We start from the raw sequence: 17,969 nt of genomic DNA on the forward strand, positions 1-17,969 counted from the left end.
GTGTTTGTGGGTCGGAAGATTTAACACGACTGAGATGACAAGACCACTCAAAGTGTCTACAAACTCAGTGCGACCCCGATCAAACTCCCAAAGGCCCACCTTTTTTTTTTTAACAGAAATAGAGCCTGACCTGTGGTGGCGCAGTGGATAAAGCATCGACCTGGAATGCTGAGGTTGCTGGTTCGCTTGCCTGGTCAAGGCACATATGGGAGTTGAAGCTTCCTGCTCCTCCTCCCCTTCTCTCTCTCTCTCTCTCTCCCCCCTCTAAAAAAATGAATAAATAAATAAAAATAATTAAAAAAAAAAAAAGAAATAGAAAAACCCATACAAAAAAAAATTCATAGGGACTCCCAAGGATCCCTGAATAGCCAGAACCTTGGAGAAGAAAGCCTGAGGGCTGATGTTTCCTGCCCTCTGAACTTATCATAAAGCTGGGACAAGAGACCCTGGCACAGAAGAGCCCTCCAGACCAACTGAACAGAACCAAGAGCCCAGAAATAAATCTGCACATAAATGGTCGGCAGGTTCTCAATGAGGGCGCTGTGACCAGTTAATGGGGAGAGAACAGTCTTTTCAGCAAACAGTGCTGGGAACACTGGACATCTCATGCAAAAGCATGAGGCTGGGCCCATATCTACCACCACATACAAAAACTAACTCCAAATGGATCAAAGACCTAAACCATAGAGCTAAACCAGGGGTCGGGAACCTATGGCTTTGAGGCAGATATGGCTCTTTGGATGGCTGCATCTGGCTCGCAGACAAACTTTAATAAAAAAATAATAACATTAAAAATAGAAAACATTCTCATGTATTACAATCCATTTCCTACTGCTCATGTTCATGGTTGCGGGTGGCTGGAGCCAATCACAGCTGTCCTCCGGGACAACACCACATTTTTATTGGATAATGCGTAAGGTACATGGGTCGTTGTATGGCTCTCACGGAATTACATTTTAAAGTATGTGGCGTTCATGGCTCTCTCAGCCAAAAAGGTTCCCGACCCCTGGGTTAAAACTACAAAACTTGACAAGGGGCCCTGGCTGGTTGGCTCAGCGGTAGAGCGTTGGCCTGGTGTGCGGGGGACCTGGGTTCGATTCCCGGCCAGGGCACACAGGAGAGGCGCCCATTTGCTTCTCCATCCCCCCCCCCTCCTTCCTCTCTGTCTCTCTCTTCCCCTCCCGCAGCCAAGGCTCCATTGGAGCAAAAGATGGCCCGGGCACTGGGGATGGCTCCTTGGCCTCTGCCCCAGGCGCTAGAGTGGCTCTGGTCGCTGCAGAGCGACGCCCCAGAGGGGTAGAGCATCGCCCCCTGGTGGGCAGAGCATCGCCCCTGGTGGGCGTGCCGGGTGGATCCCGGTCAGGCGCATGCGGGAGTCTGTCTGTCTGTCTCTCCCCGTTTCCAGCTTCAGAAAATAAATAAATAAATAAATAAATAAATAAAACTTGACAAGGAAAGATGGGGGAAAGCTTCGTGATGTTGAATTTGACAGTTTTTTGGGTATGACATCAAAGCGCAGTGTTCAGTGAAGGGCGCCATCAGGACGGCGGCAGAGCACTCAGAATGGGAGGAAACAGCTGCAGGTCTGTCTCTGTTAATGAGTTCATGTCCAGAATATGTTGATTTACAACTGAAAAACGGGCAAAGGCCCTGGCCAGGGAGCTCCGCTGTTTAGAGCATTGTCCCAATACGCAAAGGTCACCGGTTCGATCCTCGGTCAGGACACACACAGGAACAGACCGATGTTCGTCTCTCTCTCCTCTCCCCTCACAAGGGAAAGTACTGCACGGGTGCAGGTGTGGAGAGGCTGGCACGCACCACGCTGGCAGGACTGTGGGACACGGCAGTCGCTGTGGAAAGCAGCTGGCAGGTCCTTAAAGAGCTGAGTGTAGAATCCCCACACGACCCGCAATTCCACTCCAGGCTGTCTGCCCCAGAGAAAGAAAACCGCATCTACACAGAGACTTGTACGCAAACCTTCACAGCAGGACTATTCGAAATAGCTCCAAACTGAAAATGACCCAAATGTCTGCCCACTATCGAAAGGACAGAGGACTGTGGTCCGCTCACAACTGAGCACCGCTCAGCCATACAGAGGAACGCAGCCCTGAGACCGTAACACTAGGACCTTCAAAACCATGCTAAACCGTGCTAAATCACAGAAGCCAGACACAAAAGTCTGTGTGTGGTAGGAACCACCACATGAACTGTCCATTCAAGACCAATTCAGAGGCAGGAGGCAGACCCGTGCTGCGGGCCAGGGGTGGGGACAGAGACAGAGTAGCTGGCAGCTCCTGGAACGAAGACCCACAGAGGTCAAAACGGAAGGACTTGGACCCCTAAAACTAAGAAAGATTTTGGCCCAAGGGCTAAATTAACAGGTGGTGACAGACAGGGAAATGTCTCTGATTCTGAAAGCAGAGAATGACATCACACAAGAGCTTCTGCAAAGCAGGAGAGGCAGGGGACAGGCTGGTCATGGAGAGGAGCAAGTCCCTTCCAACTAAGCTCACCACTGGGAGCCCCACGGAGGCCCTGACACAAGGAGATGGAGAAATAAGGAAAGTCCAGGAGGACGAGGGTAGGGCGGGGCTGCAGCCGCAGTGGGGATGCCGGTGTGACCTCCAGGCTTCTGCGCTGAGGTGGCTGCGGGACAAGTCACACGTGTGTACATGCACATGCCCCAGCTCCGTGCACAGGGAGGAGGGTACAGGGCGAGCACTGTGCCCCACAGTGCCCCAACACCAGGCGGGGCAACATGCATCTTAAGAATGAACAGAGACAATAATGGGTTGTAACCCACAGAGTTCCCACCGATGCAGACCCACAAACAGGGAGGCGAGGAGACAGCTCTTCCTGAGAGAGAGCTACCAGGAAACGCAGAAGGGACGAGGCCATCGGCATGCACAGAGGACAAACAGCGGCTGTTAAACCAGTGGGTGAGAGTGGGCTTCCCGAGACCCTCCTCAGACACGTGGATTAAGCAGAAAGGAGACACGGGAGGCAGCTCGACATCACATCAAGCGATGGGGGCAGCCCACGCATCTGTAGGGAGGAAAGCACCCTTGCTGCTCAAGGCCGGGTATCAGACCACCTGAGGTGACAGGCAGCCCACACCAGGACACACCCTGGTGGCTGTTGTGTCCCCAGAGCCCAGAGAGACAAAGGGCTGGGGCAGGAGCAGAGATTTCCTCTCAGCCTAATTATTCACAAGAGAAGGGACGTGCCTCTTTAACAAGCCGCTGCTTCAGGAAGCAGGGTTAACAGCCCCACTTGATTCAGGGGTATTATAAACTCTCTGGGGCCCATTCGAGGGCTTGTACTCCAGGCGCGAGGCGCCCACTCAGCACTTTTTATATTATTTAGAGAATCAAGTTAACCCTTCCGGGCCCTGTCTGCCGCTGCCGCCTGCTGGCCCGGCCTGCTCAGCGCTTTCCCATATATAATTACGAGTCGCTATCCATCATGTGGCGGCCACGCAGCGCCCACACGCTGAAAGGGGCTCAGTAAGCACTTTCACTGATAGAAGCAGAACTTAAATATAGCTCTGATATTTCATTTAAGTTGGAATATTTTACAATAATCATCCACGTTCTTCGTGGGAGTCCTGGCCACCTCCCCATCTCCTCCATGTACACACCTGAGCCGGGCCTGGGCATCCTTCAAAGTGACCTATCCACTCCGATCAGGTCCCCAGGCCTCAGCCTGGTGGCAGGAAGGGTCCAGCAACTGCAGAGGGCAGTGCACAGGACAGGAGGGCGCAGGGGCCAGCACTGCACTGACGCAGGCCCTTTGCCGATGCTCAAGCCTATGCCGGGCGCCTGCAGGCGAGCACCCATGTCCCCCATTCCCTGGGGCCACCCAACCTAGACTGCAGGCCTGAGGCAGGGCGGTTGTTCACAAGTGTTGGGGACAGGGTGCCAACAGGCCCCTGCGCAGGTGAGTGGACTGCCTCTTGGGGTGCCAAGGACTGAAGAGACCCACCCAAAGGTCCCCAGGCCAGGGCCCCACCCACAGGCCCGCGTGGGGACAGAAGGGGTGACGGGACACCGTCCTGAAGGAAGGAGCCAGGTGCACAGCTGTCGGCAGCCCTCATGCCGACAGGGGCCCCCACAGCGCCCGTCCCCTCGCGCCTGGAGCACAGGCTCCAGGAAGGGGCGAGGGGCTCCCGGGCCCTGCGGCTGCCGCTGGCCCACGCCTCTTACCTTCGCGCCCAGCGGGCAGTAGCCTTTGAGGAAGTCAGCGCAGACCTCTGCCTTCCGGGACACGTAGACATGGCTGTAGGGACAGTTGCTGTTGCTGCAGATCCCCTTCAGGAAGTAGGAGCACACAGGCATCTGCGGGCAGGCCGGGCAGTGAGGGCCAGCAGAGTCCTGCCACACCCCACACCCTCAAGATTCGCACCCCAATCCTCTGGTGAAACACCAGGACCCCGAGGGCCTGCGGAGCTCCACAGCGGGACGAGCCACACAGACTGTGGCCGGGGGCCTCACCGGGCCCTCGCCTCGGGCAGCTGGGTAGGGGGTGGTGACCGCCACAAGCACACACAGGGCAGTCCTGTGGGTCTACATCCCCTGGGGCCTCTGCTGGCTGGGGTGGGGGGAGCTTCCCTCCTTCTCCTCCTCTTCCTCCTCCTCCACTGCTGGTCAGCACCCCCAGTCAGTCCCCACTAGCCTCCCCGGGGGTGGGGGTGGGGGTGGGGGGAGGGGAGACTGAGGGCGAGAGGGAGAGAGCAGAGAAACAAAGGGCGATTTACAAGCCTGCGAGTTTATTTTTAATTGTCTTTTAACTGCAGCACAGGGGGGAGAGGGGCCAGCACGTGAAGCTGGTGGAGCTGGGGCTGCAGACAATCCCCTTAATGTGGCTTTTGATCTAGAGCCCAAATTAGCTCTAATAAAAAGGATAATAAAGCCAACTCTACACCAAACGGAACTCCTCCTCGCTGTCAGCACGGCCATTATCTGGAGGAAACCGCGTTCTCATTTCAATTAACCTTGTTTGCACCCACCACGCTCACACAAATAACAATAACATTAATTCAGGGCGCTGGCGCGGAGTCCACATTAGACAGCCCGGAATGCGCACCGGCTTTGGAGCTGGGAGCTAATGAACCCGAAACTCGACGTGAATTTCTAAATTGCTCACAACAGAGTTTGGAGGCTCTATTAAGGAGAAAAATGCTGATTCTTTCCAAGCTCCTCAAGGGGAAAAGCTGTTGTAGCAGCGTCTCGGCCTGATCCCACCTCCCAGCCTCCACGCTCCCACTCAGCACGTGCGGGGGCTTCCCGGCCAGCCTGACCCCACCTCCCAGCCTCCACGGCTCCCACTCAGCACGTGCGGGGGCTTCCCGGCCAGCCTGACCCCACCTCAGAGCTCCCAGCGGGTGCTGGGACCATGGCCTGCCCCTGGCTCTGCTCCCACCGTGGGGTCAGGCGAAGGGGTCAGCTCACCTGGGCCCACGGGGCGCGGTCTGGACCAGAGAGCCTGGTGGTGTGCCTCCCTGTCCCCTGTGACTGGGGAGCCTCCGGCACCAGAATACCCATGTCACACAGCTGCCCCTTGCCAACCCCGGCCTGCACCCTGCACAGCGAAGGGCACCCGTGGGCCACTGGCCAGGCATGAGGTGGGGGCAGGGGTGGAGGCCTCCTGTGCGGCATGTGGACGCCCGCCAGGTCTGCTGGGTAAGAGCCGGCCACACAGACCCGCACCCCCCCAGGGATGAAGGAGCAGAGCCTGCAGGGTACACCCTGCTCCTCACGGTTGCCAGGGGTCGGGGGCCTGGGTATCCCCAGCCAGGGAAAAGCTCAGGGCCACCAGCAGCTGGGAACACACCTGGGTGCCCAGAGCTGGCCCTCACCTTCTCCTTGGAGACCTGGTGGGAGAAGGGGCAGGTCCCGTCTGTCTTCTTGCATGTGCCCCGGACAAACCTGTGCAGATGCAGAGGAGGGTCTGAGAGGGCTGGTGAGGCCAGGGCAGAGCCTCACAGACCCCAAGCCCCCGGCAGGTCACCTGGTGCACACAGCCACCTTCTCGGGGTCGTGGATGTAGGGGCAGTGCTCGCCGCGGTTGCACCGGCCAAAGCGGTTGTAGTACATGCAGTACTCCTGCTCCGTCCTGCGCCGCCTCTGCCGGGCCTGCCGCACAATGGCCAGGCTGCGCTGGACGGCCCGGCTATGGACGGCAGGGGGAGGGGTGAGGCTGAGGATACACAGCCCCCCCCATCCACAGCCCCCTCCCATCTGCACAACCCTGGGACGTACCTGGCCAGGGAGCGGCTGCAGCTGCTAGCAGGGTCCACTCGGCCTGTGAGAAGAGAAGCTGAGTCAGGCCAGGCCACCCCCCTGGGCTCTGCCCGCTCACCTGCTTGGTGCGGGCCCCTTGAGAGACACCACGCTCAGCACTGCTGCCCCACACTCCCCACGGCTGGGTCCCTGCCAGCCCCTCCTTCCCCCCTGCACAGGGAGCTGCGAGGTGGCACAACAGGGACAAGGTTTCCACCAAGGCCACACTGGATGCTGGCCAGTGGGCTCACCTCAGAGCAGGTGATTCTAGGAACAGCAGGGTGGTGGGTGCCTCCCTGCAACACCCCTCTGCCTAGAGCAGAGCCCAAGGGATACATGACCTGAGTGGGTCCTGGAGATGTCATCTGCCTTTGTAGTAGCCACGAATGGTTTTTATGTATTTAAAGGGTTGTAGAATAAAAACAAAGATGTGGCCACAAAGCCTGATATCCTCATGCCCAGGGTCTGTAGGGAGCTACCCACTACTGTAAAGGCCAGCACCAGCGCCCGGATGCCCTGTGGGTGGCCGGCTTCTCATTGTAGAGAGTGGACTGCTGCAGAAAACCTAATAAGCATGTCTGGCTCCCAAGGCCTCGGTGGGTGGATGGGTGTCTGCTCCTCAAAATTGCAGGGGGGGCTTATGAGACACTCCTCAAAACCCCAAGTGCAGAGAAAAAGCAAGGCCCTCTGAAGTCACCGAGAGTGGCCCAAGGGGAAGGTGTTCACAGAGTGGAGAGTGATGACAGAAGTGGGGTGGCAGGGGATGCTAACAGCCAGGGCAGCTGGGGTTCAAGCAGGGCCAGGGATGTGGGTGGTTCTGTCCTGTGAGGGTGTGAGCTCGCCCTGCAGGAAGAAAGCCTGAACTAATGAATAGTCCCTGCCTTTTAGACACAGGGTCACCCCCCAGGACCAAGGACAGCAGGGCAGGTCAATAGCCTCCTCGGGATGACTACCAAGTCCCCAGTCACACACGCAGACACACAAAGTCACACGGCTCTTCCCAGACCAGATACAGTTTCCCACAGGCAACTGCTGAAATGGATCAGGCCGTAAGAGGCAGAAGTGACCTCACTCAGAAATTCTAGGGACCTGAGGGATGACAAAGTAGCCAGCTTTAAAGGGCGTCCCCAAACGTCCTGGCCCTGAGCTGCCCACCAGAGCCACACGGGAGGCCTGGGCAGGCACCCTCCTGCCACCCGCAGGTCCCTTGCCTTGCTCTCCCCAGAGTGACCTTTCCCAGGGCCCAATGCCTCCGCCTCTGTCCAGGTCCTGAGCTCCAAACCCAGTCACACAAGCTCCGACATAACACATGGCCTGTCCAACCCAAAGTGCCCTGCCCCCCACAAGCTGGACCTCAGACACCCCTTCTCCATCTCCACACCGCACCTGCAGCTGAGCCCTGACCTCTCCCCGGGCACTCTGTGTGCCCTCTCCGGGCCTGGCCCTCACTGCCCGCTACCCCCTTGCCAGCACCTGCCCCTTCGAGCCTCAGTCTCAAGTTTAAAAAGGGCATCTCCAAAGCTGGACAGCAGGCAGACAGGCTGGTGACGGTGCAGGAGGCTGAGAGGTGGACACAGGGGCTCTGGGTGTGAGGAGCCAGCAGGGAGGGAGTCTCAGGGTGGCTCCAGGCCACAGTGGAGTCCTGGTTCCCAGGCTGGGGACACCAGTGCTGGGAGAACAGTGGGGCCGGTGCAGGTGGCACGTGGTAACGCACACCTGCCAGCCGGCGGGTGACAGAGTGCAATTTGATAGCTGTCAGTGATCGCGGTTCCCGGGCTGTCACCCAGGCTGCCGGTGACGCTGTGGCGCCATCTGCTCCTGCCAGGGACTACTGTCATCATGCCCGCTTGTCAGACCATGGCCCCCAGGCCTGGCCTCTGGGGGAGGGGCAGGCTTACTCCCCTTCTTGCTTTTGCCCTTACAAAGACGGCAGTGTGGGCTCACGTGGAGCTGTGCCAGGAACCCGAGACACCTTCTCCAGGGCTCGGCAGTGTTAAAACATGCACATAAAGTAGCTGATGGGAGGCCGCTGAGCAGGCGCTGAGAGGTGCTAAACAGTTCAGCTGAAACCAGCAACCTGGGAGCAGGAGGCGCTGAGCCTTCGAGAGAACTCGCACTTCCCAGGGATCTTCCTGAAATAGACAGGCAGTCAGCCCCGCCCCCGGCGAGCCCCGCCCCCGGCGAGCCCCGCCCCGGCGAGCCTGGCTCAGGCTGCACCTCCTCCCTGGTGGGGCTCTGGGTCAGAGGGCCAACCGTGCAGTCATCCTTGGGGAGCGGACAGACACCCTGGGCTGGCTCCAGTGACAGACACCCTGGGCTGGCTCCAGTGACAGAGAGCCCCAGGAACAGGCGTCTTGGAGGGAAGGGAGAGGGGGTGGGGTCCAGGCCGCAGGCAGCTGAGGGCCCTCTGCGTGTGTGACCTCACAGCCACCACAGTGGGGTCAGCACGTCACTGGTCACAGATGAGGGGAAAAGGCGCACAGACCGATGACCTGTGGTGGCTGTGAAGAGCAGGGAGAGCCTGTCCATGTCTGCTTTCCTCTGGGGCCGGGCAGGCCAGCTCTGCAGCCCAGGATGAGGACGGTGGCTCTGGCAGGTGGACTGGGCTTTTTGCTCCACTGCAGGGACCAACAAGCTCTTGGGGCCACGACCTGCACAAGGCCCCGCAGAGTACCACCAGAGCCCGTCCCAATGCACCATGCCTCCAGCCAAAGCAGGTGGGGAGGGGTCTTGGGCTTGGTCCCAGGGCTCAGGAGGCTGAGAGAGGCCCCCAGAAAGGCACAGCCCTAGGGCTCTGCCAAAACCCTGGGATGACTCTAGTACCCCACCAGGGACTGATGAGTCCCAGAGAAGCCCTGGGGGCCAGGAGAGACCAGGAGGAAAACAGAGGTCCAAGGAGAGCTGCACTTTCCTGCTGAAGTCCAAGTTCCTCTGACACTAGAAGGGAAAATTTATTTCTTTAATTACTGTTCATCTAAGTGGGCCGCTGGTCAGCTGGCACAGTGAGAGTGGGGAGCAATCCACCCTCCTCACAGTGAGAAATCAGCCACCACAGGGGTCCAGGCAGTGGTGCTAGCATGGTAGGTGGAGCCTTGTGGGCTCTGTCCTGTCCTGTCCAGCTCCCCCACTCCACCCCGGCCCTGAGGTTGGAGGGCAGAGCTCCAAGATAGCCCCTCAAGAGGCCAGGGACCGCTGATCAGGGGCAGGTCTGCTGGGAGGAGGTCTCCTGGCACTGGTCCCTCCAGGCCCTCACCCCCTCACTTTACTGCCTGAAGGCTGGGGTGCAGGAGGAGGGCAGGAAGGCAGACTCCAAGCTCAGTGCAGCACCCGTGCCAGGGAGAGGAGGGGCCTGCACTGGGGAGGGAGGGAGCACCCCTGGGGCGGCCCTCCTGCCTGCTCTGACGGCCACTGCCCAGAGGGCAGGTCTAGTGTGACCCCACGCAGACATCTGTGAGGGGGTGTGAGTGAGAGCAAACGTGCCTCTTCCTCTCCTGCCTCCAGGCCCCTCGTCTGCCATGATGCCCGGGGTAAGAAAAGACAAGGGGGATCTGAGAAGCCCGGGGCGGGTGAACCCTCACCCCATGGGCCCACCTGGGATCAGGGTCCACGTGGAGCTGGCCCTCATGCAGCCAGGGCCATGATGGCCCTAAGCCACAGCCCATACCTGGGTCGTGCACATGCAGTGTGAGTGTCTGGACAGCCAGTGTCACATCTGGCCAGGGAGAAAGCCCCTGAGGCCTGGTCTGCGTAAGGGGCACCCACATCACATGGGCGTGGTGACCCCACGATGTGCCCAGTGGAGGAAACGTCAACAGACAGGGCATTCTGTCTGCTGGCAAGTGAGCTACATCCAGCCCCAGTGAGGACAGCAGGGTACAGAACTTGGGTCCTGCCAGCTAGCCAGGTCAGTGTAGAGGTTGGGGGAAGACAACCAACAGGAGGACAAGGCTGGTCAGGGCTGGTGTGCCCTTTGCCAAGGAGACCCCAGGGGAGACTGGGGCAAGCAGGTTCAACCCACGTAGGCCAGCACAGGGACCAACCAGGATGCCACTGCAGAGTGCCACAGCCAGGCCTCCGGGGCTCCACCCACCTGGTAAAGAGCCGGCTCGGGGAGCGGCAGGCAGGGAGGGGCTCTGCTCCATCCAGGGGGAGGAAGTGGACGGGGGTGGGTCTGAGACCCGTGCCCTGCGTGGTGCCAACAGCTGTGTGTGGGGCCCCATGGACCAGAAATACCGATGCCAAGGGCCTCTGTGCTGTGCGAGTCGAGGCACCCAGAGTGGACCCCCGGGTGGTGGTGCAGAAGGCCACCCTGACCCGCATGGCATCCTTGCAGGGCTGAGCCTCAAGACGGCCCTGTGAGGAGGCCTGGCCAGTGTTCCGCACCTGCTCCTCTCCCAAGCGAAGGGGTGGGGAAACTGAGGCACATGAGCAGAGCAGAGCCACAGCCTCCCGGGAGCTCCCTGCCTGGAAGAGGGCAGCCGGCCCGAGTCCCACACCCAGGCCCTGGGAGCCCCGTGGGTAGGTGTGGGCCTCTCCCTCCGGCTCCTCGTGGGCCGGAGGCTGCCAGGCTGCCACACTCTCACACCGCCTGCAATCTGCCCCTTTTCTCCTGACAGAACAAGAAGGGGGTAAAACTGGACCAACACCAAAAGATTTTTCTGGTTAATTTGTACAATAAATGAGTGCCAAAGCATTTCCTCCCGCTCGGCCTGTCTCCCGGGCGACTCCTGACACAGTCGCAGGCGTGGCCGATGCGATTCCGGGTGCAGCCCCCGTGCTCACTTCCTGTCTAGCAGTGAGACCGGGAGAACCGGGCTGCTCAGCCAAGCGCGAGCCGTCACCTGTCCGAGGGGCCTTCCCTGGGGACGCGGAGGCACGGGGCCTCTCCCCGCACTGGCCAAGCAGCAGGACAGGGGCGGAGGTGCTGTGAGCACGGAGGGGTGAAGGCACGCTGGCTGGGAGGCACACTGTGTGGGGAGCACTCGCTCAGATGGGCTCCCAGAGCCACTCAGGAGTTAGGGCCAGGCCCTGGGGCTTGCCGAGAGCTTCCACCCACCAGAGAGCCTCACCTGTGCGTAGAAGGGTCCTGCTGCCCGCCTCTCCACTGAGCCGGCCGTAGGTCTTGGAGAGCTTGTTGGCAGAAACCTTGTAGAGCACCCCTCCAATGCAGCGGTAACCCCTGTCCCGCCACCGGAGGCAGCCAGGCTGGGCTCTCCCAGCCCCACGGGCAGGGCGGACGCGGTTCAGCACCAGGGACCTGCAGACACAGGAGACGCCAGTCAGTCCGACCCAGGCCCCCAGCAGGAGACCTCTGCTCCCCTGCCCCCCACAGGCACCGGAGGTGACGTCCCCAACCCCACCAGCCAGGCAGGGACCACAGGAGCCCCTGAAGGGTCACGGGGAGAGGACAAGCTTCCCCCTCCAATGTGTACAGCTCTGGTTCATGACGGCCCGGGGTCCTGGAAGGAGGCCCCGAGGCCCCCACTAGAAATACCCCTGCAGGTGCCACGGCCCTCTGCTGAGATCAGTGATGGGCCCGAGGCTCAGGGCTTCCTGGGTAGCACTGATGGTGGCCCTGCAGCTGTCCTGGCTGCACTGCTCCCCACAACTGTCACAGGGCAGGCTGCCACCAAGATGAGGGGACGGGGGCGACCGGTATGGAGACCAGCCAGCCTCACGACTCCAGAAGGACAGGGGGTTTGCTCCCCAGGACAAACTTAAGCAATAACTTATTTATGCAAATTGAGCTTAACTCCATATTAACTGACACTCTGTTCATAACACTATTATCACTGAACCCCCTGAGCCCCACTGGCCAATCTGGGCAAAGGAGTACGGCTGTCCCACGCACACACGACTTCTACCTGAAGATGACTCCCCGCAGGGTCCAGCAGAGGAGCTGACTGAGGTAGCAACATGAGAACGGGAGCCGGGCCTTGCTGGGGCCTGCCTTGGGTGCTCACGCTAAGGCTCCCAGCTCTGCACAGGGACCCCAGCTCCACCTTGGGCAGAAGCAGGAGGCCCTTCCTTTCCTGGCCGCCTGGAGGTTCTGAGTGTCAAGGGAACAGGCAGGCCTTGGGGCATCCTGGCACCCAGGTGGACCAGCTTAGAAAGAGCTCAGCCCAGCACTCTGCTCTCGGGCACAGCCACCGCCCCACCATGCAGCCCTGTGGCCCCCTGGGCTTCGGTCTCGCCATCTGCAAGGGGTCATTCCCACCAGCCTGCAGCCTCCAAGGGCCCAGTGGAGAACTAAGCGTGCGAGGGAGCTGGCACCAGGGACCCAGAGCTGCGGTGTAAGTACAAACACTAGGCGGGAAGCGTGAGGAGGCCACCCGCCCAGAAGCACTTAACCCAGTTTCCCTTAATTAAAATTCAAGTTCACATACGCCAATCTTGAAGGGAACAGGTCGCACCCAGGGGCCTGGCCACACGACCCAGGCTGTCCCTGCCCGACATGCTCCAGTTGTTAGCACACAGGGCACATCTGGGCAGGAGGAGGCGTGGGTGGGCATGCTCTGAGGGAGGCGGTCAGACCTACAGGCTCTCCTCAGACCTTGGGGCATCTGCGTGGCCAGACCAAGGCGAGGAGGGAGGGTCGGGGGCAAGGGTCTCCTGTACCAGCCCCTCACTGTGGAACCCCACCTGCCCTGGGGGCTCAGAGGTGGCTCCAGACCCTCTGCAGGAGCTGCGGCCACTGTCCTGGGGTGCAGTGTGTCCCGAGTCCTATCCCCACAATCCAGAGCTGAGCCTAGGCCAGCAGCCACCACCGCTAGTCCAGCTCAAGCCTGACAAGCTCTGATGGCCCCGTCCGCCAGAGGTCCAGCGAGGACCCTGGGCATCTGGCTGGGAGAAACTGCACTCCCGCACGCTGTCATGGGGCTGTCTGGAGGAGGTGGGTGCACCCACAGAACTTGGGAGGGCTGGCCAGAGCTTCAGGGAAGAGCCCGCCTGCCCATGGAAAACAGGCCCAGCCTGCAGGTGCACAGAACCACCTTGTGTCCTGCCCTCATCCTACTGGGTCCCCAACTTTAGGCCTGTGGCCCAGCGGGCACCGGGAAGGCAGGGGTTGGAATGGTAGGCTGGGGGGTACCTGCCCCAAAAGCCCTGTAGCTTCTCACTGCTGTGGGTGTCACAGCACTCCAGTAAATTGTTACCCTAATGGAGAGGACAGCCCTTGGAAACGAACTGTGCTGAGAAGAGGGAATAAAATTAATGAGATAATAGCAGGGCCAAGGACCTGCAGAATGCTCCTGCCCTCGCCCGAGGGCCCGGTAATTCCTTTTCTACAACAGGAGCCTCAGATCTAAAGGCTTCTCCCATCCGTCCGGCAGGCCCACGCCGCCAGGAAATTTCATTAACGCTGGAAAATAGGAAAGGTATTAAGCGTGGATAATGAAGGCCAGGGAGGGAGCCGTGCCTTAAGATGGTCCTCTTTCTCGCCTTTGTAATGGGAGGCATGAACTTTCCCTTCAAATCCATTTCTAATCCATTTGAAATACTACAGCAAATTATCTTTCCTTCAGCCCAAAAGCGGCCAGCCAATTTACTCCGAATAGAAGTGACAATGCCCCAGGATTTATCACCATAACCTTGACTACACCAGGGTGAGGGCTGGGCTCCCCTCCCCAGGCCCCTGGGGGGGGGCGCAAAGGACGGGTGGGGGGAGATAACATTTTTTAAATGAAAAGCGGTGGTAATAGGGAGAAAGACACACACACCACAAAACTAGGTTTAAAAAGAAAAACTGCCACGTGTCTGCTGCAAAGAAGGGGAGCAGCTGGGAAGTCCCGCCCGAGGCCGTCCCGCTGGCCAAGTGGCTCTGCCCGCTGCGGCCCCTGACCTGCTGCCCGAGTGTGAGGACCTACGGCATGGGGCTGGGGTGGAGCCAGGGCGGGCCCGGCCAGGAAGTGGAGTGGAAGCAACCAGGGAACAGACACCCAGAGGAAGGAGTCAGGGTCTGGGCAAGACAGAGGGAGGCTTCCAGAGAAGCCAGGGGCCATGCAGAGGGCCCACCCTGCCAGGCCTCCCACACACTCCCAGAGCTCTGCAGGCCCACCTGGATGCCCAAGCTCTGCTTATTCAATCCAGAGGCTGCCAAGGCCTCTCCTGATGCTGTGTGCCCAGTCCCAAGAGCAGCCTGGCACACGTCTGTGGACCAGAGAAGGGCATGGACCCTTCTCCCAGAAACAGGATCAGCCCAGGGACTGCACAGAGGCGAGACAGAAACCCTGCCCCAGACAAGAAGGGCTGCTTTCCTGCAGAGAAGCCCTCGCAGGAGCGTGGTGGTGCGTGGGCGGAAGCCTGGGCCGCACGTGGTGAGACCCAGGGCGCGGGTGCAGGTGCAGGCAGCGGGCTCCGCCAGGCTCTAGGGGGAATTCAACCTCCAAGCCCCACTGGCTGGGGCAGGGGCAGTGAGTGGCTAGGCTGCCCAGGCAGTGGTGACCAGGTAGGAGGCGGACAGGCTGGCTGGGGAGCAGAGAAAAGCACTGTGGAAGCACTTTTCAGGAAGTGGAGCACGGCTCTGCGAGGCTGCGCGGCGAGCAGGGAGTGCGCTGTCAGCAGAAGGGCCGCGAGCGGCTCTGCACAGCAAATTCCAAGTAGGTCAGGCTCGCCGCCACCGTGACAGGCTGCACACTGCTTAAGTGCGCTTTCCACGGCAACGCCGACGCCCCGGGGCCCCAGCCCACAGGCCAGCGCAGCCTGTCTGTGCCCACTCTGCTGGCAGGGCGGCAGGAGCCCAGCGTGGGCCAGCACCCTTGTGGACACTCCCAGCCCACAGGCCAGCGCACTGTCTGTGCCCACTCTGCTGGCAGGGCGGCAGGAGCCCAGCGAGGGCCGGCACCCTTGTGGACACTCCCAGCCCACAGGCCAGCGCAGCCTGTCTGTGCCCACTCTGCTGGCAGGGCGGCAGGAGCCCAGCGAGGGCCGGCACCCTTGTGGACACTCCCAGCTCACAGGCCAGTGCAGCCTGTCTGTGCCCACTCTGCTGGCAGGGCGGCAGGAGCCCAGCATGGGTCAGCACCCCTTGTGGACACTCCCAGCCCACAGGCCAGCGCAGCCTGTCTGTGCCCACTCTGCTGGCAGGGCGGCAGGAGCCCAGCGAGGGCCGGCACCCTTGTGGACACTCCCCGCTCAAGGCCAGCGCAGCCTGTCTGTGCCCACTCTGCTGGCAGGGCGGCAGGAGCCCAGCGAGGGCCAGCACCCCTGCGGACACTCCCAGCCCACAGGCCAGCGCAGCCTGTCTGTGCCCACTCTGCTGGCAGGGCGGCAGCAGAAGCCCAGCGTGGGTCAGCACCCCTGCGGACACTCCCCAGCTCAAGGCCAGTGCAGCCCAGGCTCTTCAGCTCAGGGGGTCCCCAGGCATGCCGGGCGGTCCACAGGGCAGGTGCTGACAGAAGGTTCTGGAGGGAGACACGGTGTCCCTCACGCACGCAGGGCCAGCAGCACTGGAGGTGACAGGGACCACCAGAGCCCTGAAGTGAGATGGGGAGGACAAGAGCAGGCTCCACAGGGGCCTGAGAAATGGGGCTCAGTGGCCACAGACCCAGCGGATGGTGCAGGCCTCATGGTGGTAGTGGCCACCTGGGCTCACCCCTCCTGCACGTGGCCCACAGACAGCTCTGAACCCCAGGGCACCATGCCAGGCTGGGGCTGCCCCCTGCAGTGGCCTGGCTCCCTGTGCCCGCCTCCCACCATTTCTGGCCACCTTGGGACACAGGAAGGCTGACTGCTGGGAGCTGAGGCCCGGGGGAACACAGGGTTGTGTGCCTCAGGGGGCTGAGAACCGAGAGTAGACGGGGTGAGGGGGCGGGCCCCACAGGTCCCCTGCAGGCTCCCTCAGTGCCACTCCTCCCTGAGGAAACCCCCCACCTCTCCTGGGAAATGAACAGAAATGACTCTGGGCGCCCTGGCCCACCACAAGCTGGGGGTGACGCTAACCGCACTGCGTCCATCACACACACGCGGTGGCTCCATCGTGAGGGGCTGGGCTATTTTATGTGCTCACATCTATTCAATTGGTAGTTCGATCAATGGATGCATTACAAGCTTTCCCTTTAAGAGCCTAATAAACAACAAGATGGAAAGTAAAATTCTCCATAAAATGACACTTTTAAAAATCCATTTCAGCTGAAGCTATTGGTGTTTTGTATGTTAGTTGCAAAAAACAGGTATTATTGGGCCTTAATGGTCCTACCAGGGAGTGCACAGTTCAGCACAAGGGGTGGGGGCGGGGTGGGGGCGGGGGTCCAGGCTGGGACTGGGTCCTTTATCAGCTGTGCCCGGGTGTCACCCTCCAGGCTGGGCTGTCAGCTCAGGAGGCCCGCAGCCCTTAACAGCTGGTGAGGGACAGCGCTGGTCCTTTCTCTGCTCCCTCACCTCTGTCTCTCTATCACCCTCTCCACTCCCTCTCTACCTTCCTCTGTCTCTCTGTCCCCAACCCCAGCCAGATCGGCCACTGACCATCCTCCCAACCCTGAAATGTGAGCTCCTAAGTCAACTCACCCACCTGGGCTCTGGCCCCAGGACTGTCTGGCAGGGGCTCCGTGCTGTGGACAAGACCACGATGGACAACTCAGGCAGCAGACCGTCCGCCACAGCTCCGGCAGAGTCCCCTGGGAAGACCTCCGGAGGTCCAGGCCCTACCCGGCTCACTAGGAAGGAGGTCGGTGCCAGAGGCCCATCCTGTTCTGTACCTGTCCTCACAACAACAGCACAGGCCTGAGGGTGCCCACAAGGCATCATCCCCAATACTGGCTTCAGCTTCCGGCTAGCCTCTACCCTTCCTCTACGTCTCGGCCCAAAACTTGGGGATACTTCCTCAGGCTGGCCCCTCAAACCTGGGGCTGTCTGCCACTCTTGTGGCCTGCGCACCTGTCAACACAGCAACCTGTCTTCTGTGCCCTCCATCCACATAACTGTGTTGTGCTCTGACCCTGCTGAGCCCTGGTGGCAGAGCGCCCCTGGAAAAGCCCAGTCACTGTGACCTCAGGCAGCAGGTGCCTCAAGATCCCTCAAGAGGTCTCCTTGCATCTGCGTGGTGACCCGTCTCGGGGCCTGTGTCCTGCACTACGTGCTGTCAGCTGAGGTGCCCACCTGGACCGGCCCCTCCTTTGCTGGGCCCCAGCACCTGCCCACTGCACCAGGCAGAGGGCCCTGGCCGCCTGCCCCTCATCTCTCCAGCTCTGTCGGGGCCCTGCCCCTCACCCTCATCCACACGCCCAGGTGCCAGCACCATGGCCACGGCACCACCTGCTCTACTCGTGCCTCCCCCCGCCTGGGGCAGCGTGTCCTCTCCCACCTTCCTGGTGACCCCCTAGGACAGTCATGCCTGTGTGAATGTCCCTGGATGTGGCCCACTTGAGGGACACTGAGGGCAGTCCAAACCAGGGGTGCATGACAAAGTGGAAACATGACAAGGCCCAGAATGCCATATAGTGCTAATCCTCGGGGACCCAGCATGTCACTGCTACTTAGAGTCTCACAAAGTGAGGAGAGGGCAGCACCCACTCTCTCACACACCCCAGTGGGATGTCCCCTCCTGGGAACACAAAGCCTGGCTCCCTGGCAACAGAGGTGGCACCCACCCAAACATTAGGGAAAGGCCCACAAGCTCAGCGGCAAAAGCCCCTGAGAGTCAGAGGGGCAGGCAGCTGACTGCCAAGTGAACACGCTCGTCAACAGCTGTCC

The 17,969-nt window shown here is 60.5% G+C and overlaps 1 protein-coding gene across 1 annotated transcript in view; it reads right to left on the reverse strand.

The window, feature by feature from the left end:
* The window catches only part of ZC3H3 (zinc finger CCCH-type containing 3), an 81,853-nt gene that overhangs the window by 10,920 nt on the left and 52,964 nt on the right, over positions 1-17,969 (reverse strand). Inside the window, exons 5-9 of the mRNA XM_066379621.1 lie at positions 11,351-11,538; positions 6,261-6,303; positions 6,010-6,171; positions 5,858-5,927; positions 4,206-4,337 (exon numbers count right to left, since the gene is read on the reverse strand). Of these exons, the coding sequence (XP_066235718.1) occupies positions 4,206-4,337; positions 5,858-5,927; positions 6,010-6,171; positions 6,261-6,303; positions 11,351-11,538 (595 nt within the window). The remainder of the gene's footprint in view (positions 1-4,205; positions 4,338-5,857; positions 5,928-6,009; positions 6,172-6,260; positions 6,304-11,350; positions 11,539-17,969) is intronic.

The sequence above is a fragment of the Saccopteryx leptura genome, chromosome 3 (assembly GCF_036850995.1).
Source record: "Saccopteryx leptura isolate mSacLep1 chromosome 3, mSacLep1_pri_phased_curated, whole genome shotgun sequence".
In the NCBI taxonomy this organism is placed as follows: domain Eukaryota; kingdom Metazoa; phylum Chordata; class Mammalia; order Chiroptera; family Emballonuridae; genus Saccopteryx; species Saccopteryx leptura.